Source organism: Podospora pseudoanserina, chromosome 6, assembly GCF_035222485.1.
Source record: "Podospora pseudoanserina strain CBS 124.78 chromosome 6, whole genome shotgun sequence".
Lineage (NCBI taxonomy): Eukaryota > Fungi > Ascomycota > Sordariomycetes > Sordariales > Podosporaceae > Podospora > Podospora pseudoanserina.
This window is the reverse complement of record NC_085925.1, coordinates 3,309,504-3,328,079: the sequence shown is the minus strand read 5'-3', so window position 1 is coordinate 3,328,079 and position 18,576 is coordinate 3,309,504. Positions and strand designations below refer to the sequence as shown.

Below are 18,576 nucleotides of genomic sequence, written 5' to 3'. Positions count from 1 at the left end.
GACGTAGAAATTGGCTTTGCACGTGCAATCTGGCTATTTGGACTAACTGTTGCGGATAAACTGCGGCCACGCCTCGCCTTGGCTGCCTGAAACTGCGGCTGATTGGCAGCTGCCAGCCGCCCTACACGCTTGTCTCATCAACATGCCCCCACAAGGCTGAGCACGAACCTTGCTTACTGTTGGAATTGGAATTTTTCCATTGTCCCAAATTAGTTGATGAAATCTCGAAGATTAGTTAGTATACCATTCTATTCTTCACAGCTGACTTGCCTAGAAACTATGTTTTCTGCCAGCGCTCGACACGCTACAGCCGCCCAGGATTTTACCATGGTCTCTCATCGTTTGGCTTTGGTACATAGCAGAAATTCTAGTGTTTCTTTTGAGACCAATTTCGCGACCACAACTTTTCAGCTTGCTTCGGTATTGCAACATAGTATCAGCTTGAAACAAGATCGTAGCTCAGTCAACATGAGTTACGCTATCACCGTAAAAACCGGGAGACCTTTTAATGTCCCCGTAGCCCTGACTATCGTCGGCATGCCCTACTTGGTGATGTGCGAGATACTTGCAAACTTACGCTCCAAAGACATTCCTGCCCTTAGTCGGACATGCGAGACTACCCGCAACGATACCACCGCGTACTTGTAAAATGGAGCAGCAAGAACGTCGCCTATGCTCAAATTGCATGGAACCACTCTGATCAAATTCTGCCGCCTGAACCTGCTCTCGTTGGGAGCATTTTCGCTAGGTGGTAGCCTTCCCCTCCTGAAGGGGAACATTGGGAAAATCTCATTGATTTCAAGGAAGTAGGTAATCACAAGGTGGCTTTTCAAGGAACTGCATTCTCAAATTTCCACTATTTCTTCATCAAATCCTCAAATCCCGTCGACAGATGGCTATCCGATAGCCCTTCCTTCATGATATCCACCCACCATTGCCATGGATAACAAAGTTCTCCTAACTGGCTACTTCGAGCTACTGCCACCAGAAACAGATGAGCTATTCCCTCCACTGCTGTCTTTGCTTCCACCGCTGTCTTTTCTGGCCCCACCAGAATTGGTAGAGGAAGATGACGTTTGGTCTGGTTCGAGGGACAGGGCCTCGGGGACGTAGTCAGGGGGACGGTCTAAGGCGCCTATAACGACTGTTTTATTGTTTGTTGCAAAATTTTGTGTGTGTTGCAGGGCTTCTGTTATACTTTTCTTGCGGGTTTGCGTTGGGAGTTCAATTCTGGTGCGAATGATACCCGGGGAGAAAGATTTCTATCTTGGATAGGGAAGGTGGCGATAGATATAGGCACTGATGGCAGAGGCCAGACCACGGAACGACCTTTCACGCAACCATGTGTTCTTACGAGAGGCATGATGTCTGAGGTAACACATGGGGCTCGTGAGTAGGACAAGATTCATGTCCGGGGGGCCTATCAATCACATTGACCAAGGGGCAGTCTTTGGGATAAGTGTTAACTTGAAAAGGATACGTACTACTTTATCAAACACAGTGTTGCCGTTGTTTCAACGACCAATGGGGACCCTATCTCTACAAGAAGTTTTCATCCCTTCCACGCTTTCCTGCCCCCACCACCGTTAACTTTGGTTGCACTTACCGTCAATCACGACCATGTGGCAACCCACCTGCTTTCCAATCTTGCCATCACACATCACTTTTCTACCTATTTATTCCGGCGATTCCTCATCAATACTCAATTACTTCGAAGCAACTTTCCTCAACGCGCAGCTACCAGATCCCCATCAATATTTCGCCAATCTCAGCGATACATCGATTGACCAACCACCTCAATATGGCGACCCAATCATCGGTACTCTTGACTCTCACGAATGTCACTCTGACAATGGACAATGTGCTGGGCTACTGCACCTGGTGGAGCTCTCGAAACGCCCCAATATGGTCGACATGAGGCGTTCTCATGAATGCGATCCAGTCGACTTTCGTTCTTTCTTGCAATCCTGTCCCAAATCTCTGGTAGTGACTCTAGGGCTTGAAGGTGGCACCTTTCTGAAGAAGAGATCGCCTGTATGAAGAGAGCATTTATTAGATTGGAGATATTGCTTTGCCTAATGAATGTGTTGGATAATATTGGGCTGCGTGGGAAATGCATGCTTTCGGCACAGGCTTTCGTGGAGGGTTTATATGGTTTGGAAGTGGAGATGTTAAATGCAATGGACCTTTGCCAAGTCTCGTCTTTCGAGATAACCCCGAAAGTGGATATCTTCCCCCGGAGACCCTACGAGATGGTTTGCCAACGCCTTTGAAAGGCCCCTTGGCGCCGGCATGTAAGTACCACCTCCATGGGCCGATCCTGATGATTATGATGATAATAGCAGTACGAACAAACCATAAATGACTGACGTAACTTCAGCACTCGGACGAATACACTCAATTCTACGAGAGAACCTACGGGCACATTGACTTGAATTCTAGCAACATTGGCACCCACATTTCTCCTCACCGCCGCAGGGACAACAGACTCAGGGTAGACATGCCGAATCATACCTGGTCTGTCTATTACAGCCAGTTGTTCCCGACTCCCACCAGGCATTCATCTCACGGCCTCTTGAGCCATACAGCTACTTCCACTGTCAGGTGATTGACTTGTACCGGAAGTCCGGCTGAGTTTTCTGGGACTAGGATACTGTTGAAGGCCTTGGGTTTGTGGAGCTCAGTGATGGAAGGAATCTGTTTGTACATAGGATGACACATAGTTGGTCTAGGGCCGGTCCCGCGGTGAATGGATTGAACTCATCCTACACTTGGTTGTTGAAAAGGGGGAGGAGTAGAATCAAGTTGACAGGAATCGATGAATGCTCCTTTTATGTTTAGGCCTTTCATGATAGTTAATCTACCTTTGGGGATGATGGACAAGAGTTTAAAGATACTTGAGTTCATATGCCTTTAAGGATACTCTATATGTCTTGCAAAATATTTCGGATCCCTCCCAAGAAACTCTGTAAGAGCTAAGTGATAGTTTATTGCTATGACTTCAAAGATAGTTCACATATACTGCAAAATAATTGAAAGGTCTCCAAAACATAATTGAACGCGTTTCTGTTTTCTTTTAGACCTATCAATTTCGGTAAGGGCTGCCCATTCAATATCTATAGATTTCCCTAAAGTCGGCGACGAATATGAACCGCACCAAATTCCATTTCGTCTTTGGACCTGAGCAACCCGCCGCTTTACCTAAGCAGTGACTGTGCCAGGCTAAGCGGGCTGAGCCGCCGGCCGTTTACGGAGAATGGAGGGATGGATTACGTCTCCAGACCACCCCAATCGCATCTTGTATGTTCTTGATTTGTCGACCTGGGTGCACCAGGATAAATTCAAGCTGGAAGACGTCGTGCCTATGACTCTGGACATTAAGTAAGTCAAGTATTCTTGAACCTTTCTAGACAGTATCGCTGTAATGTTTCTGGTATAAAGTTCGCTTGTGAGGCGCCTCCGCTCCAAGCTGCCCTGCTCCGGCGTGCCACAGTGCTTCCGAGCTCTCCCGAAGTCTGGGAGGGTCTTGTATAAGAATAAGCAGAAATAGGTTTGTATTCGGTAAATACTAAGTTGTGATGGGTTTCCAATTACTTAATCTTCGTTGAGTTGTTCAGCAATGCTCGATCCGCACCACAATACTACATACTACGCTCCCTCAAGTGTTGCTCAGAGATATTCGTATGGAATCCTTCAACAACGAAAACTTACCCCAATATCAAATTCTGAGGACCATACTCGCCCATGAGAGCCTCCTTGAATATCCGCTTTCCTGAGCCTTCCACGGCAAAGAAGGTAGCTCCGGCCTCAGCCAGCGCTCCTCAGGGCAGGGCTTGTACAAACCGGGAATCAGGAGGTGCTTTGAATTGACGATGTGCATATTGGCGCAATTTTCGTAAACCGTGGAATTCGAAATACGGTGGACATTGAAGGCCATGGTTGTAAGCGCAAGATTGTAAGTTTCCTGCTCATTTTCCTTTAGGGTACGTGAGTAGCTGCTTTCACAGGTCCAAGCCCAGCCTCTTCGCAATCACCTTGAAGTCCTGCGTAAATGTCGCCTCGTTGTCGGCGTGGACCTAGAACACCGAGCAGGCCGGGTCGCGGCTCCGGCGGTAGGCATATTCGAGCGCGATATGTGTTTTGCTGTTTCGGTCAGCGGATGCAGTGTAAATTAGTGGCAGTCTTACCCGAAGTCGCTGAGACCCCAGAGCGCCGCGCTCTGGTGGGTCCATTCCAACCAAGCGGGGTCCCAAACTAATGGGGGGTGTCTAATTGGGTATGGGGTCCAAAAAGGTGTCAATTCTGTTGTTGTACGAAGGTGAGTTGCCCGGGTAGCTGGAAAAGGCTGAACCCAGTGGCTCAGGTCCCACTGCCAAGATAATAATTCCTTAACAGTGGGCCCGGTTGACTATTTTGACAAATCTTGCTATGCCTGTTCTGAGCTGAGCTAGCACGCCTGCCTCCTTTTGTGACAGATGGTCGTACAGCCGCCGGGTATGTTTTCCTGGTAGCGCTATGTCGATCCTCTTAGAGTGTCTACCCACCTTGTCCGGCAAGGTCTTGGGAGGTAGCTTGGCCCACGCGATACGGAGGGTTGTTGATCACAGTCCCGCTGCGAACGATCTGTTTCGGTTGCATTAAATGGCGGGGCTGGCGCACAGACTACGCGAGGTTGGACCGTGCTAGCAAACCTCTTGGCTGGGGAAGCGGAGCTTAGATTCTCCGTTATGTGGTACCTTTTTCCGTGCTTCGTCCATGGGTCCCAATTGAACTCCCCGGATTCTAATTCTCTCTTAGACATACAGACAGATAGACAAGTTAGACACAATATGTATCAACTTCGCATCCCATCGCCCCTTCATTACTCTCACAACCCCACCTCCTTACCCCCCTCAACACTCCCTGCCTCCTCCCCTCTCCATCAAATCACCCCCTGATCCTCCCCATACCACAGCCCCCTTCCCCTCCCTCCATCACCATGACAACACCCTCCATAACCATCACACTCCTCCTTCCCCACCCCCTTCATCACTCCGCTTGATACGAGTAACCGGCTGGCGGGACCATCTGGTGAGCCAACCATCAATCCTCTGCACACCCTGCTGGTCTCCTTCCACAGTCTCCCGCTTATCCTCGTCAACCCAGCCCGGGGTATAACTACCGCCAAAATCAATGAGCCAAGCATCGCCCTCCATATCAATCAAGACGTTCTCGGGCTTAGCGTCTCCCCAAATGACACCTGCGTTATGCAAACATTCGACCGAATGGTGTATTTGCCTAGACCAGCGAAGCCGATCCTTATTTGTACAGTCGTCCGACCAAGGTGCTAAATCCTTTAAAGTGCCTCGATTCTCGATGCACGTGAGAAGTAGTCCGACCAAACGTGTCCCGGAATAATTCTCCTCGTCGCTATCAAGCGGATAGTGTTGGAGGACATCGTCGTCATCGTCGATAACTAGACCGTGAAGGCGACAGATGCGTGCGCTAGCGAGAAGGGGCGGGCTTGCCTCGGTATCCGTTAGGATCTTCCTATATGATTGCAGTTCGTGGTATCCATGTACTCGACCTGATATCCAAGGCTTGAAGAAGTAGACAGTGCCGTCGACAAGGACCGTAGATGGAACTAGCTGCGATGTCTGAGCTAGGACTTGTATATGATGAGACGAGTATTTGTTGAGCTTCGAGTTAAGTAGCGGAGACAAGTGCGGTTGAAGGAAGTCGTTGTTCACATATTCACCCGGACGTCCGAACTCCTGTCGCGAGAGGGCCGCCTTGAAATATGGCTGAACGCACCCGCTCTCATCTACTTTTGCCACGAGAATGAACCACGGCGGGTAGAGATGACTGTGTAGATACCCTGTTAACTCAGTTGGTGGATTTGGGGCCATCTGGGTCATAAGTTCTTCAAACGGTTTTCGGAGTCGTTCCACCGCTTGAAGGGATCCTCCATCTGGATCATCCTCATATAGAATTCGGTATAACTCGCGATGCTGTTCCAAAGCATATGGTGAGGCTTCGAGGGTGCGTGCATGGTAGCAGATACGGAAGGCGGCGCCTCCATGGCGTATGTCAAGCGTGATGTCGCTCTCCAAATTGAAAATCAAATCCCAGACAACAGATTTAATATAGAAGTTTTGCATCGTGATGGCACGTCGCAAGTAACATATCTTGGATGGGAGAGCGACACTATTGTTGGTTCAGGAAATTTGTGACAATAATATTTATCAAGGAACCTAAAGACAGGCCTGTTTGCTAATCAGCCCCTTCACCGCCTCCGCCCGACCTGGTTACCAATCAAGGCTACCTGCATAATAGTTCTTTTTTTAGTCCCGTCGGTATGACGGTGACCGTTGCTGTTGACGGAATACCTCGTACATACGAGTGGTGGTCAGGAAAGCCATTGTGGGAGGTGGCTCCTGGTCGTTACCAGTATGGCCATCCAAATGGATGGAAACGCCAGTTTTTCAGATTAGGGACGGGTGGGTATTGGATTTGGGCGGATGATAATGGTAACTATCCGGATGGGGGGTTGGTGTATGACACTGGGAATTGTTTGCAGTGATTGTGTCGGCTACTTGCAGGACTGGCGGGCAGGGGTCTGAGTCAGCTATAAATTTCATTTGCTGGCCCTCATAGAGTTTCCTCCAAATCCAAGCGTTGAAGGTTTTTCACTATTCCAATCGCCTACTTTTTTTGTTGATCATGTATACGGATGACGAGCTACTGCTGCAAAATGATAAACTCCCTTTGGTAAGCTAAGCTCCTGTAGGTCTCCATCACTATTGGCGTTAACACTAGCAGGAATTTCGTCTCGGTAACTGGCTCATCATTGCTGAAAAGGCCGAGTTGTTGCTAGAGACGGTGTACCGCCTGGAGCTCAAACGACCGCCCTTGCTCATTGCGCTGATCCAACGGTTCGCTTCTCTTTGCCCCTGGGCAAGAGCACGTTGGCCCGAGTGGTTTTTACCAGCGACAGTTATCCTTAAGAAGCGAAAGGCCGGCTGGGAAGCAGAGTTCGAAACAGAAAAACAAGCCTACGACGTCTTGAAGCTGATTCAGGGAACCATCGTGCCGTATTTCTATGGCGAAGCTGTGTATGATGGATCCCCAGCATTGGTTCTGTCCCTCATCGAGGGAGAGACCCTAACCCACCTTTGGCGCTATCTCCCCGAACAAGTTCTGCAAAAGCGGTTTGAGGAGGCTCTTGGTGCTCTGACATCATATGGAGTCCACTACACCGATGCGAAGTTGGACAACTTCATGATGCGGAATGACCGGCGATTGATGGTCTTTGACTTTGAGCAGGTGAAACTCGGAAGCACAAGGAGTTGGGAGGAAAGTCCCAATCGCGACAATGTTGGTTCTATAATGAGAGGCTTGAAGATGAGGCGCGTGCATTTGGAGCGCCAGCAAGCCCGGGTTGGCCCTGCCTGGACTCGCCCCCATGGTTAAAGTTTGGGGCGAAAAAATAAGTATGAGTTGGAGACCTTGAAAGACACGATTGGGGGACGGGAAGCCAGGCACAGGAGGCGGAATTTCGGTCCTTGTTTTGCTTATAAATGTTTGCAAGTGCGGAGTCTCGACTGCGAAACTGCGACAAACTGTGACGAAAGAATCTCTTTGAACCAGCCAGAGAGTAAAATCGCCGTCTGAAACCTACCCGCTTCCCCCCCGCGCCTGCCGTAATGCTCCCTCCTGATTCCTAACGCTGTCGAATTATTATTATTGTTATTATTATTATTAGTATTATTAGTATTATTTGTTGAAATAAGTGCTATTGAGGCCTGTAAATATAGGCTCAAATAGCTATCGGCGCAGTACACTGAGAGCGAAGAAGACTTTGACTGCAGCATTCGACAGTTGCCGTGGCACTGAAGGAAAGTGGATTATAGGGGCGGCGCCCTGTAATATATAGAAGAGAATCACTGTAACATAGGCTTGTGAGGCACTAATAAGTGTGGTAAACCAGTATATTAATTAAACCTTTTAGACTAAAATACCATGGTGAATAGGGTGTGAGGCAGAGGTCTTATAAGCCATCGGCCCTCTACCGTTTAACCACTGCAGGGCACCGGCCTTAGCGCTCGGCTTTCCGGGACCTCGGATTGCTTCCGGAGGCCGAGCTTCCGCTCCGGTAACCGCAGTCCCTAAACACTGCTGATTCAAGCCATCGTATTGCCTCTGAGGCCCTGTAATATACTGAAATGGTGAGAAAACACACAAATGAACCACAACACCACAAATATACCCTCAACAGGGTCTCTGAATGAACACACCTGCGTGACAGTGGCTCGCTCGCAGGCCGCACTCCACGTAGGACAAAGAAAAGACTCTATGGGCTCGCAGACCACATAATAAGCACCTGATCGGCCTGATCAGAGGGCCAAAATTGCCTGCACGCGTGCAAGGCACAAAAATATGAAGAAATAAAAGTCGATGTCCTGTCTAAAATAGAATGCCCGAAGCAGACCGCTTATATACATGACCCCTGAACCCCCGAATCCTCCGAGAGCCCCACTTCCTTACTCAAACCCTCAGGCCTGTGGCCGCACCCCAAACCACTATGCTTCTGGTCTTGGTTTTCGATAGTTTCTGAGAGGGAAGATCTACTATATCCCGTTTCCTAATCTTATAACCGATACTACCTAGACTCGGCTTATTAATAAAGCGACTTATCTCGCGGTCTTAAATTTTATAGAAGTTGTCCAGATATTCTATAAGAATATCACCCTCGTGCTGCTCTCTAACCCGCAGTTTATAATAGTATTATAAGCCGGCGAACTAGAGACGCGCTCGGGAGTGACGGCTTTTGAGAAGCCCGAGGACGATACTAGCCCGAAATACCCCTGCGTTAAGATCTGCATCGCCAAATTTTATCTGTACGTCCAGCGGGACCTGTGGATAGTATATTTAATCGCCATCCTAGCCACCATCGTCTGCGTTGGCTTGGGAACCGCGGCTCTGGCGCAAAACAACTACTACGTTAGGGACGTGAAAGTCTCTTCTGTGATTGCAGCCACGAGAGTGCTGTGCTTGGAGGAGCTGCCGTGGAAGACGAGTAAGTGGGGCGAAGTACTGTAGGAGATTAAGGAGACGAAGCTGGGGTATGGGATTATTTTAGACTGGGAGAGCGTAGGTACGCTGAGGATTGGGGTTGGGTGAGAAGGGCTGATACTAGTTCGACGGAGGGTGGGACGGTGGGGAATGGGAAGGTGTGTTACGGGTTTGCGCCTCCTGAGGTATTGGAAAGGACGAGGAGGGAGATGTTTGGGCCGGGGAGGGCGAGGCCAAAGGGGAGTCCATTTTCGTTTAAGATTTGGGAGCATTCTTAGTTGTTTGCCTCGGGATTTTGTTTTTATGGTTTAATGTAGGGTTATCATAGCGAAGGTGCATTTTGGGATTCACGTTTTGGGTTTTGATCGGTGGGAAGGATTATCTGATTAAATTATTTCAATTATGAGATTTACATTCTTGGTGGGTTGAGATCAGTCTGGCTTTTTTAGCCTGGGCGGTCACACTGCAACTGATAACAAAACCGAAGCCCCGTCATGAGACACCTTGATGCATAGGAAGCCGACCTTGATAGGTGGTGACACCGGCGGAGAAAAGCAACCTACGACAGGTGCCAACACCTGCAAATCTTCCGTAGTATAGTAGTCAGTATGTGAGCTTGTCATCTTTTCAAGACTTCAACGCTTGAGATCCGGGTTTAATTCCCGGCGGGAGAGACTATCTTTGATTTTTTACAATTCATCCCACCTGATGGATTTGCTGTAGGTCTAATGGTGGAGAGCTTTAGCCCCTGAACCCCTGAGTGTCACGTGCTTCAATGTTTTCACCTAAGCTTAAGTTAAGATCCGCTATAGTAGGCATAAATTTTGTACCGGAACTTATAAATATTTACAAAGTTTATACTCTACTTCCTAATACGAACTGTAGAGATGTGTTGAACCGTGTAATACATACGCTAGATAGGTAGTCTCCTATACCCGCTGTTAAAGTAGAGATGTCATAGTACGTGGAAGCCAATTCCTAGCAAACTTTGGATTGTAGTTGGCTTAGGACGGCATTAACTTCAGGGCGGTCATCAACCCAACGGACTAAAGTTCCCCTTAGGCTAAGTACCTATACTATCACACGCTTTCTAATGGACACCCACGACTGCCGTGCAAGTCTAGTGCAAAAGTGCGATATAAGAGGTGTCATGTTCTCTCGTCATTGCCGTTTCGGAGGATGCATAGCTAGTCGACCCACAGTATGTTAACGGTTTTCTATCCCCCTGGTTAAGATGTAGTGGATCGCTGCGTTGAGAGATGCGGATGGGGGTGGGAGAGGGCGGTGGAGGTGGGAGGGAACTAAGGATATGCTATGAGTGGAGGCTGAGGGGAGGGTGCGGGGTTAGGTGAGGGAGGACTGGGATGGAGGGTTGAAGGTGAGAGCTTGTTGTTTGGTTTCGCCCCACTCCGCCGTCCGGAGTTCTTGTAGGCGTTGAGCCTGACACTTCTGACAGCTGCCGATCCAGTTGTTCAAAATAACCCGAAGCGCTAGTTTGTCAAGGAAAGTGAGCTTTGCCGGGATGAGGAGATATGTGAACACGAAGAGACCCCAATATCCAATTTTAAAGTGCTTAGGACAAGCTAGATATCGAGAAAGCCAACAACGCCGGCTTCTGCTGCAGGCGTGGAGGATTGGCACGTCACTGCATGGCATGCGTGGTGCGGGGGCGGCTGACCCAGTTTCACGGTTCCACGAAGAAAAAGGGTCCTTGCGACGTCAGCCTGCTGCCGACTCGATTGCCGATCGCCGCGAGAAGCGACACAAACACCAAGTGCTTAAGATGTAGATACGTGGGGCCTTACGGTTACTATTTTCCTTAGTGCCGTACTTACCTTATGGGAACTTGAAGGATCTTGAAGGATCCAGGTGGAGAGTGGGGATCAGAGAAAACAAGACTCAATATTGGAAAGATCAGAGGTACCTGGGCATTGGGGATGACAATCGTGGAAAGTAAGTCTTTAAGATAAAAGGGGCAACCGGAACCAATACGGAGCAGAAGATGTTGATGTCCACCATCAATTTACCCACCCTTATCACCCAGAGAGCTCAGCAGCCGTAGCCCACCATGCGGTTGACGGCATCTATCCTCGCAACATGGCTGCAGCTGTCTGCCGTCCTGGCCAAGAAGCCCAACATTGTCTTCGTCCTGACGGATGACCAGGACCTGCACCTGCAGTCCATGGACTACGTTCCCCTGATCAAGAAGCACCTCACCGACAAGGGCACTTCCTACAAGCGGCACTACTGCACTACATCGCAATGCTGCCCTTCAAGAGTCACGCTATGGACCGGCAAGCTCGCCCATAACACCAATGTTACCGACGTGCTCCCCCCCTGGGGTAAGTTGATGTTCCTTATTGTTGAACTTGCCGAGGCGTCGCCACTTTGACCTTCAAGAAAAGGAAGCTAACAAGCAAGTAGGTGGTTATCCTAAGTTCGTTGACCAGGGTCTCAATGAGAACTGGCTGCCTGTGTGGCTACAGGAGGCCGGCTACGATACATACTATACGGGCAAGCTCTTCAACTCCCATTCGGTAGACAACTACGACAAACCATTCCCTGCTGGCTGGACCGGGTCTGACTTCCTGCTCGACCCGTTCACGTATGCCTACATGACCCCGTGGTACCAGCGCAACCGTGAACCCCCCGTTGCTTACGATGGCATCAATACGCAGACCCTTATCTCGGAAAAGGCACTTGGCTTCCTCGACAACGCTATTTCCAATCCGGACAAGCCTTTCTTCATCGGCATCGCGCCCATCGCCCCTCATTCCAACATGTACATCGATGAGAACGATGTGCGCCACTGGGGTCCTCCCATCCCCCTAGACAAGCATGCCCACCTCTTTCCCGACGCCCAGGTCCCCCGTACGCCCAACTTCAACCCAGACATCGAGTCAGGCGGTAGCTGGGTGCGCGGCCTGCGAAAGCAGGATGACGACGTCGTCGAGTACAACGATCACTACTACCGCGAGCGCCTCCGCTCACTGCAGTCGGTCGACGAGCTGGTCGACGACGTTATCAAGCGGCTCGAGGCGGCGAAACTGCTGGATAATACGTATATCATTTACACTAGTGATAACGGCTTCCACATCGGGCAGCACCGCATGCAGCCCGGAAAGATGTGCGGCTACGAGGAAGATATCAACGTGCCGCTGATCATCCGCGGACCCGGCGTCCCTAAGGGCGAGGTATCTAACGTCGTTACTGCCCACGTCGATCTGGCCCCGACCATTATGCAGCTGGCTGGCATCCCGTTGCGCGACGATTTTGACGGCGCTGCCATCCCGCTAACAAAGCCTGAGCAGAAAAAGGCCGTGAACAAACGCCAGGAGCACGTTACGGTCGAGTTCTGGGGCATGGCCTACATGGAGGGTGGCGTCGTGTTCCGCGGTGGTGAGACCGACGTCGTTCTTAACAATACTTACAAGTCGCTGCGCGTCATCGACGTTAAGAAGAACGACTACAACTTCTACTATTCCATCTGGTGTAACAATGAGCACGAGCTGTACGACATGAAGGTGAGATTCAGATGCTAATCTCTCCCTATGCCCCGTTCCCCTCTTTACTATTCCTTTTGCCCGACCCTCTTGGACAGATTGCTAAAATGTTCTCCAGACGGACCCCTACCAAATGACCAACCTTCTTCACCCCACCGCCAAACCTCCCAAGACCATCCTGGGCCGGCCCTTCGAGGCCGTGGTTGCGCGCCTCGACGCGCTGCTTTTCGTCCTTAAGTCGTGCAAGCAGAAGACCTGCGTTGAGCCCTGGCGCGCGCTACACCCAGCGGGCAACGTCGACAACTTGAAGGACGCGCTCAACCAGCGCTTTGACGACTTCTACATTAAGCAGCAGAAGAAGGTCCGCTTTGAGCGTTGCGAGGCCGGACTCATCATCGATGCCGAGGGCCCGCAGTTTGAGACGGATGGGCTGCTTTATCGGGATGGTTCTTCGTGGAGTGAGTGGACATAAAAGATTTGGATCAACGAGGGAACGGGAGAGTGTTTGGATAGGTAATTATCTTGACTATGCTGGCATCTTGGATCTAGAGAAGGTTAGTGTGATAGCTAGGTACCTAGGTATCATCCGGTGAGGGGATGGTGGACATCTTCTTTTCCCATCCACCGTAATTGGGATTTAAAAGCTCCAAACCCACTTTGATTGCTATCAAAAGCTATAAGCGAGCAATACTTTCCGGCATTGCTCGCTCCACTGGCATATATATGGTGATGGCAGTGGCTGCCATCACACGCTTCAGTAGTATATATTTTGGTAGTGAGAGCCACTTGCGTACCACCCTGCTGGTCCGTACAATTATTAGGCACCTAGCCTGGACCGTCAATCGAGCAGAAAAAAAAACCTCAGAGCTCGTTGCATCAATACCTAGTCTCCTGCAACAGGGGGAAAGGACCCCGCTACTTGCGCAGCTCCGAGTATGACCTGAATGACAGTCAACATCAGGATGATGCTGCCGAATCTGTGCTATAGTAGACAGTTTATATCAGCAAATAGGCTCATCCGTCCAAAGTAAGGCAAGAGCACACTTACAAGAAGGTCCAATACTGCACCGTGTCCCTCCGATCCCTAAAGATGACCTAAAAGCTCTATGGCTTAGACTCTTCCAGATGGGCATCTAGCGCCAGAATGCGAGGGCAAAGGGATTTGAACTCTGTTTGGTCCCATTCCAGCTGCCGCTCTATTGCGTGCCCTCCCTCTAGCAATGTCTCCAGCCGGGGATCGTACTGTCCAACGCGGTTAGTCCGGTTTTGTCGTCTCTTCAGAGCTTCGAGGGTGGTTTTGCGTAATCGATAGGAGCTGCAGTCTAGACACTAACACCAGTATCGAAGACCACAAGCCCATCGTCCGATGGTGCAGTGGAGATAGGAGGCTTTGGCCGGGTTGAAGAGCACGACATACGAGGCTTCGATTTCGTCGACGAGTTCGGCTGGGATGATGCCCGTGTTGATCAGAGCGTTTCTGTTGCCGCCTTGGAGGGCATAAGGTAAGGCGAAGAGTTCGAGAGTGTGTCGTTCCCCTGCGTGGCGGGTGAGGAGGAGGTGGCGGGAGATGTTGTTTGTGTAGCTGAATTTGACTCCGCCGAGGGTGGAGAGCTTGACAGCGTTGAGGCGTTTGGGGGTGATTGAGAGGGACTCATTTATGCCGAAGTAGGTGTGCAAATGAAGGGAGGTTTCGGGTCGAGGTGTGGTGTCGGCTAATGAGAGGCTGCTGTTGGAGAGGGTGACTTCTTGGGGATTTGGCAAGAGGCCGCTTTTGGCTACGTGGTCGGGAAGATGGTTGGAAAGAGCAGTGTCTTCATTGTAGGGCGTCAACTTCTGTCGAACATAGTAGGCTTTTATGATGCAACGCTTATCGTCGTGTGCCGGAGTGGTCTATGCTGCATCAGCAACCAGACTCCAAGGATGATGAGGACGATCTCCTTCACCGCGGTAGCTCTGGGTGGCGAGTTTGGTAAAGTATCGTCGAAGTAATAGTGTCTAGGCACCGCGATCAAGCTATTGATATATTCCTGGACTGGTGGGAACGGCGCGTTACTGAAAGCTCTGACTACTTCGATGCAGAAGCGAATATAATCATCTCTTCCACGGCGACCTGGCCACGAAGCCTCGATATAATCCAAATACGGAGTGCAGGTTGTGCTGGCGGTATTTTGGCACCCTAGTACGTTCAACATGCTGGTTCGCAGAGCTGAGTTTGGACAGTTCATCGTTACTTCGTCAATGACTGAGACTGTTTCGAATTTACTATTATTTGATGTCAAGATGTAAATAAGAGGAGACTGCTACTTACAGCTGATATTTGAGAAGAGACTTAGGTAGTTAGGTATCCGGTGGCGAGGTATTGCCGTTAAGTACTGCTATAAGAAAAGATGGTAGGCCTTAGAAAATATCGCAATCTCTCTACCTAATTTTACCCTCCTCAGGTGTGCCAACACCGCCTTCGGCGCTAAATGGGACACACACACACGCACGCCAACACAACGAGTTCTTGCTGCGCTACAGAGCTGAGATCCTTTAGCCGCTTTAACTACTTTTAGGCAGCTATCAAATTTTAGCACATCCGACAAATCCCTTATCTAATATCCTTAGTCTGACACCTCAACTTAGATACCTATGCAAAAGGGAAAGTCATAATACTGATTCTATGAGAAATATTTGCGCGCTTGAAATATTTGTGTCATTGTACCATATATCCGGCGACTTCCTTACTACCTGCCCGGTGCACTCTCTTCGCTGCCTTCATCACGATGGAAGCCTTCTTGTTGGCAGCAGGCGTCGTGGCAGCAGCAGGCATCCTCTTTCGGCGGAGAGAAAATGCGGAAGATGACCGTTCCCAAGTCACACACACACACACACACACACAAGTCACACATACACACACACACGACTTCGAATCCCCAGGCCCAACGGAGAACACACCCTCGCGTTCGAAGAAGATACCCTTGCCTTGGGGCATCCTTATCCGCGTCGTTAGAGGAGAGAAATTTTACTTGCAGACTGTTTACAATGAGGACGGAGAGACCACTCGCGACAGGGGATTTTTGGTGGGAACTGACCCAGAGTGCGGTATAAATTATCACTCCTATTCTTTCCGCTCAATTCAAGTACTGAAATGCCAACCTTATGATCTACAGACATTGTTATAGAAGGAGAGTACGCCTCTCCTAGATACCTTATGATTTATCGACTTCGATCTTATAGCGGGTGGAGCGAAAAGACTAAAGCTGTCCTTCTGGACTTGTCTACTAATGGCACCTCTCTGAACGGGCGTCTGGTTGAATCATATGCCCAAAATTTCCTCTAAGATAGAGATAGAATCTCAGTCGCTACTGGCTTCGACCTCGTCTTTCGGAAAGTGGGCCGCTACTTTCATCCCGGTATCGATGCCCCTCATTTCGCTTCAATGCCCCTCATCCCTCTTTCCGTGAGAAATATTCACTGGAAAAGCTTCTACACCATGGCTCCGCGGGAGTAAATACCTATGTGTGTCGAGAACGTTATAGCGGTCGACTATTCGCGGCGAAGATTGTGCGTCCCACCAGGGCTCACGACTGTGTGCGTGATGAGATTTTAATGGGTATTTATTACCCCAGCATCGTCGAAATGATGGAGATATTTTAAGAAGGCTCTTCTTCTATGACCTATATCTTGGAGCTGGCACCAGAAGGCGAGCTCTTAAACCTAATAAAACGCAAAAAGCTCTCCAAGCAAGAGTCGCGTTATGTGTTTTAATAACTAGTTGATACTCTTCATTATCTTGTAAGTATAATAATGGGGTGCCTTTTCTTTTTTCTTTTAGGAGGGAAGCTTACAACGGCTCCACCTTAGCACCAACGAAACATGGTTTATCGTGATATTAAGCCTGAAAGTATCCTGGTTTTCAACAACAACCTGTAAGTTAAACTCGGAGGATTTGGCCTGGCCACGCATTTACCACGTCACCGATATCTGACAGACAGTTGCGGAACACCTGGCTATTATACTGCGCCGGAAATCTTGGAGGGTAGACAATATGGAAAGGGCGTCGATATTTGGTCGCTGGGAGTGGTCTTGTATATGTGCCTCTACGGCTTCCGACCCTTTGATTATGATGATGATCCTTCAAGTCTCACGGTTCGATACCGCTGGAACCGAAAGGTTCTATAAAGTCCATTCGATCCCGCCTGTAAGTTACGGCCCTTTTCTTTTGACCGCTCTCTGTTTTAAGCTCGGTACTCACAGTCTTAGTGGATCTGGTCAAATCCATGTTGGAAGTCATACCCATGGACCGGTTCTCGATCGAGCAATGCCTGTCACATCCATAGCTTACCAACTTAAGCCGGGCATCACCACCTCTGAGTCGGCCGCAAACTCCTACTATATCTGGTGTCCAAAGCTCACTATAGCGCGACCATAATAAAGACCAGAAAGCGAAAGCCTCAGCTGGAGATATAATTAAAAGCACCACCGGAGGCACCGAAGACCTGGCAGCTTTCGAGTGGGCACTAGATAATAGGAGCCCTTCCCTTGACCGATGGGGTATGAGTCCTTCCCCTGGCCGACGGCGTATAAGTCCTTCCCCTGACCGACGACGCCCTAAAGTTAGAGGAAAAGGTCCGACCTCAGACGCCTACAAAGGTGACATGAAAAGGAAAGGAGGATTCTGCAATAGTGGAGACTCTGGCTCAAATGGTTGACCACCTCAGCCTACAGCTGCCGGTGGCGCTAAGCGAAGATTTCGAGCTGCATGGTTGGGATCCTGGAAACCGGTGCTGGACGTGTACGCCGCCGGAGACTGTTGGCGGTAAACCGGCACAAATACTACTTACGGTGGATGAACTCCCCGTTGTCATTCCAGTGCGATTTCATTATCCACTTTTGCCCTTGAAGTCACAACCTCCGGATCCGCACCCTAAGCTCATCTCGCCGATCAAGCCGCTGTCTGACGACACCATCGACGAGATTCTGAGTGTGTTCAAAGATGCCATCGGCTTTTATCTCCTCATCAACCATCAGTTGCAAGTGATTGTGTCGGATGAATCTGACTACGAAGAAGAGCTACACAAGTATCCTGCTGACTTTGGTGGACTCAAGGTCAGTTTCATCCGAGAGTCTCTCTACCCGACTGCCGATAGAGCAAGGCCAGGAGGCTCTTCAACAACCACAACAAACTACGGATACCAGGACATATCAACTAGCCTGCTTGCCAATAACGGAACTGAGAGCTTCTGGTTCAGAGGGTTTTTTGGGAGTACGTTACAAGCTTCTGCTTTTGATAGCAATTCGAGAGACCGAATTCGAGGACGTATCGGAGTGGTTGTGACTCCGCGGTCAAATATACGGAGAAAGTACATAACCGTATTAACACATTCGCTCGCTATGGCGGCGGCCACATCCAGAACCGGTACAACGGGACCTGATTGGACATCTGACATCCATATTACTTCGGTAAAGATCGGAAGCAGGGTAAGAAGATTATTTGCTCGATACCCTGTCATAGAACCTGACTCACCATGAGATATTTAGCTCGGACAGGTGGCCAAGGTTTTTGACCCTTCTCCTCGAGAGCCCTTTCCCCAGGGCTTTTCCCATGATGTTAGCTTAGTTGACATCACAAGTTGGGGGAAATCATTTCGGTCTCGTTCGCTATCGGAATCGTTGTCGTTCTAGTGGCTTTCACAGCATGAGTGGACAGACATCATGTACAATTCGAACAAGCTTGCTCTCTTGGACGATAACTTGATAGAGGATGACGCCAGAAGCATTGGGGTCATCGATAGTCGGTGCCAGGTACGTCTTATTACTATATCTCGAATCTTCATGGTTACCTAGGTGCCTGATAAATATCACCCAGATGGTCGGCCAAAGTATCTTCCGCGTATACCAACAGGGCAGGCCCAGAAGGTCCTTCAGATCACTACTATCCAGGGCGCCTGTAGATTCCAGAGATGACCCAGCCTCCTGGACAAGCCTTGTTGCAAGGTCAATCCTCTACCGGGTACGCCAGCCCAGTAATTTCAAG

The 18,576-nt window shown here is 49.6% G+C and overlaps 4 protein-coding genes and 1 non-coding gene across 5 annotated transcripts; 3 read left to right on the top strand and 2 right to left on the bottom strand.

Moving 5' to 3' along the window:
• Nucleotides 1–4,867: 4,867 nt before the first annotated feature.
• Nucleotides 4,868–6,140, bottom strand: QC764_0098350 (uncharacterized protein; the record flags this gene model as incomplete). The annotated part of the gene is made up of 2 exons (XM_062941044.1): nt 4,868–4,916; nt 5,005–6,140. The coding sequence occupies 2 exons, from the start codon at nt 6,138–6,140 to the stop codon at nt 4,868–4,870; spliced, it is 1,185 nt and encodes a 394-aa protein (XP_062798036.1).
• Nucleotides 6,141–6,702: 562 nt separating this feature from the next.
• On the top strand, nt 6,703–7,452 carry QC764_511665 (uncharacterized protein; the record flags this gene model as incomplete). The annotated part of the gene is made up of 2 exons (XM_062948386.1): nt 6,703–6,750; nt 6,802–7,452. The coding sequence occupies 2 exons, from the start codon at nt 6,703–6,705 to the stop codon at nt 7,450–7,452; spliced, it is 699 nt and encodes a 232-aa protein (XP_062798035.1).
• A 2,187-nt stretch (nt 7,453–9,639) lies between these two features.
• On the bottom strand, nt 9,640–9,728 carry QC764_0098330. The gene has a single exon. It is a non-coding gene; the product is annotated as a tRNA-Asp (tRNA).
• Nucleotides 9,729–10,750: 1,022 nt separating this feature from the next.
• Nucleotides 10,751–13,212, top strand: QC764_208050 (uncharacterized protein). The gene is made up of 3 exons (XM_062944515.1): nt 10,751–11,396; nt 11,479–12,578; nt 12,676–13,212. The coding sequence occupies exons 1-3, from the start codon at nt 11,123–11,125 to the stop codon at nt 13,027–13,029; spliced, it is 1,728 nt and encodes a 575-aa protein (XP_062798034.1). The 5' UTR covers nt 10,751–11,122; the 3' UTR covers nt 13,030–13,212.
• Nucleotides 13,213–17,243: 4,031 nt separating this feature from the next.
• QC764_0098310 (uncharacterized protein) lies at nt 17,244–18,024 on the top strand (the record flags this gene model as incomplete). Its single annotated transcript, XM_062941043.1, has 2 exons — nt 17,244–17,805; nt 18,020–18,024. The coding sequence occupies 2 exons, from the start codon at nt 17,244–17,246 to the stop codon at nt 18,022–18,024; spliced, it is 567 nt and encodes a 188-aa protein (XP_062798033.1).
• Nucleotides 18,025–18,576: the final 552 nt, after the last annotated feature.

Bases quoted from the DNA above. Each gene is read 5' to 3' on its own strand.
- QC764_208050 (XM_062944515.1), top strand. From the start codon at position 11,123: ATGCGGTTGACGGCATCTATCCTCGCAACATGGCTGCAGCTGTCTGCC. The intron at 11,397-11,478 runs GTAAGTTGATGT...ACAAGCAAGTAG, and splicing joins CGACGTGCTCCCCCCCTGGG to GTGGTTATCCTAAGTTCGTT. The intron at 12,579-12,675 runs GTGAGATTCAGA...AATGTTCTCCAG, and splicing joins ACGAGCTGTACGACATGAAG to ACGGACCCCTACCAAATGAC.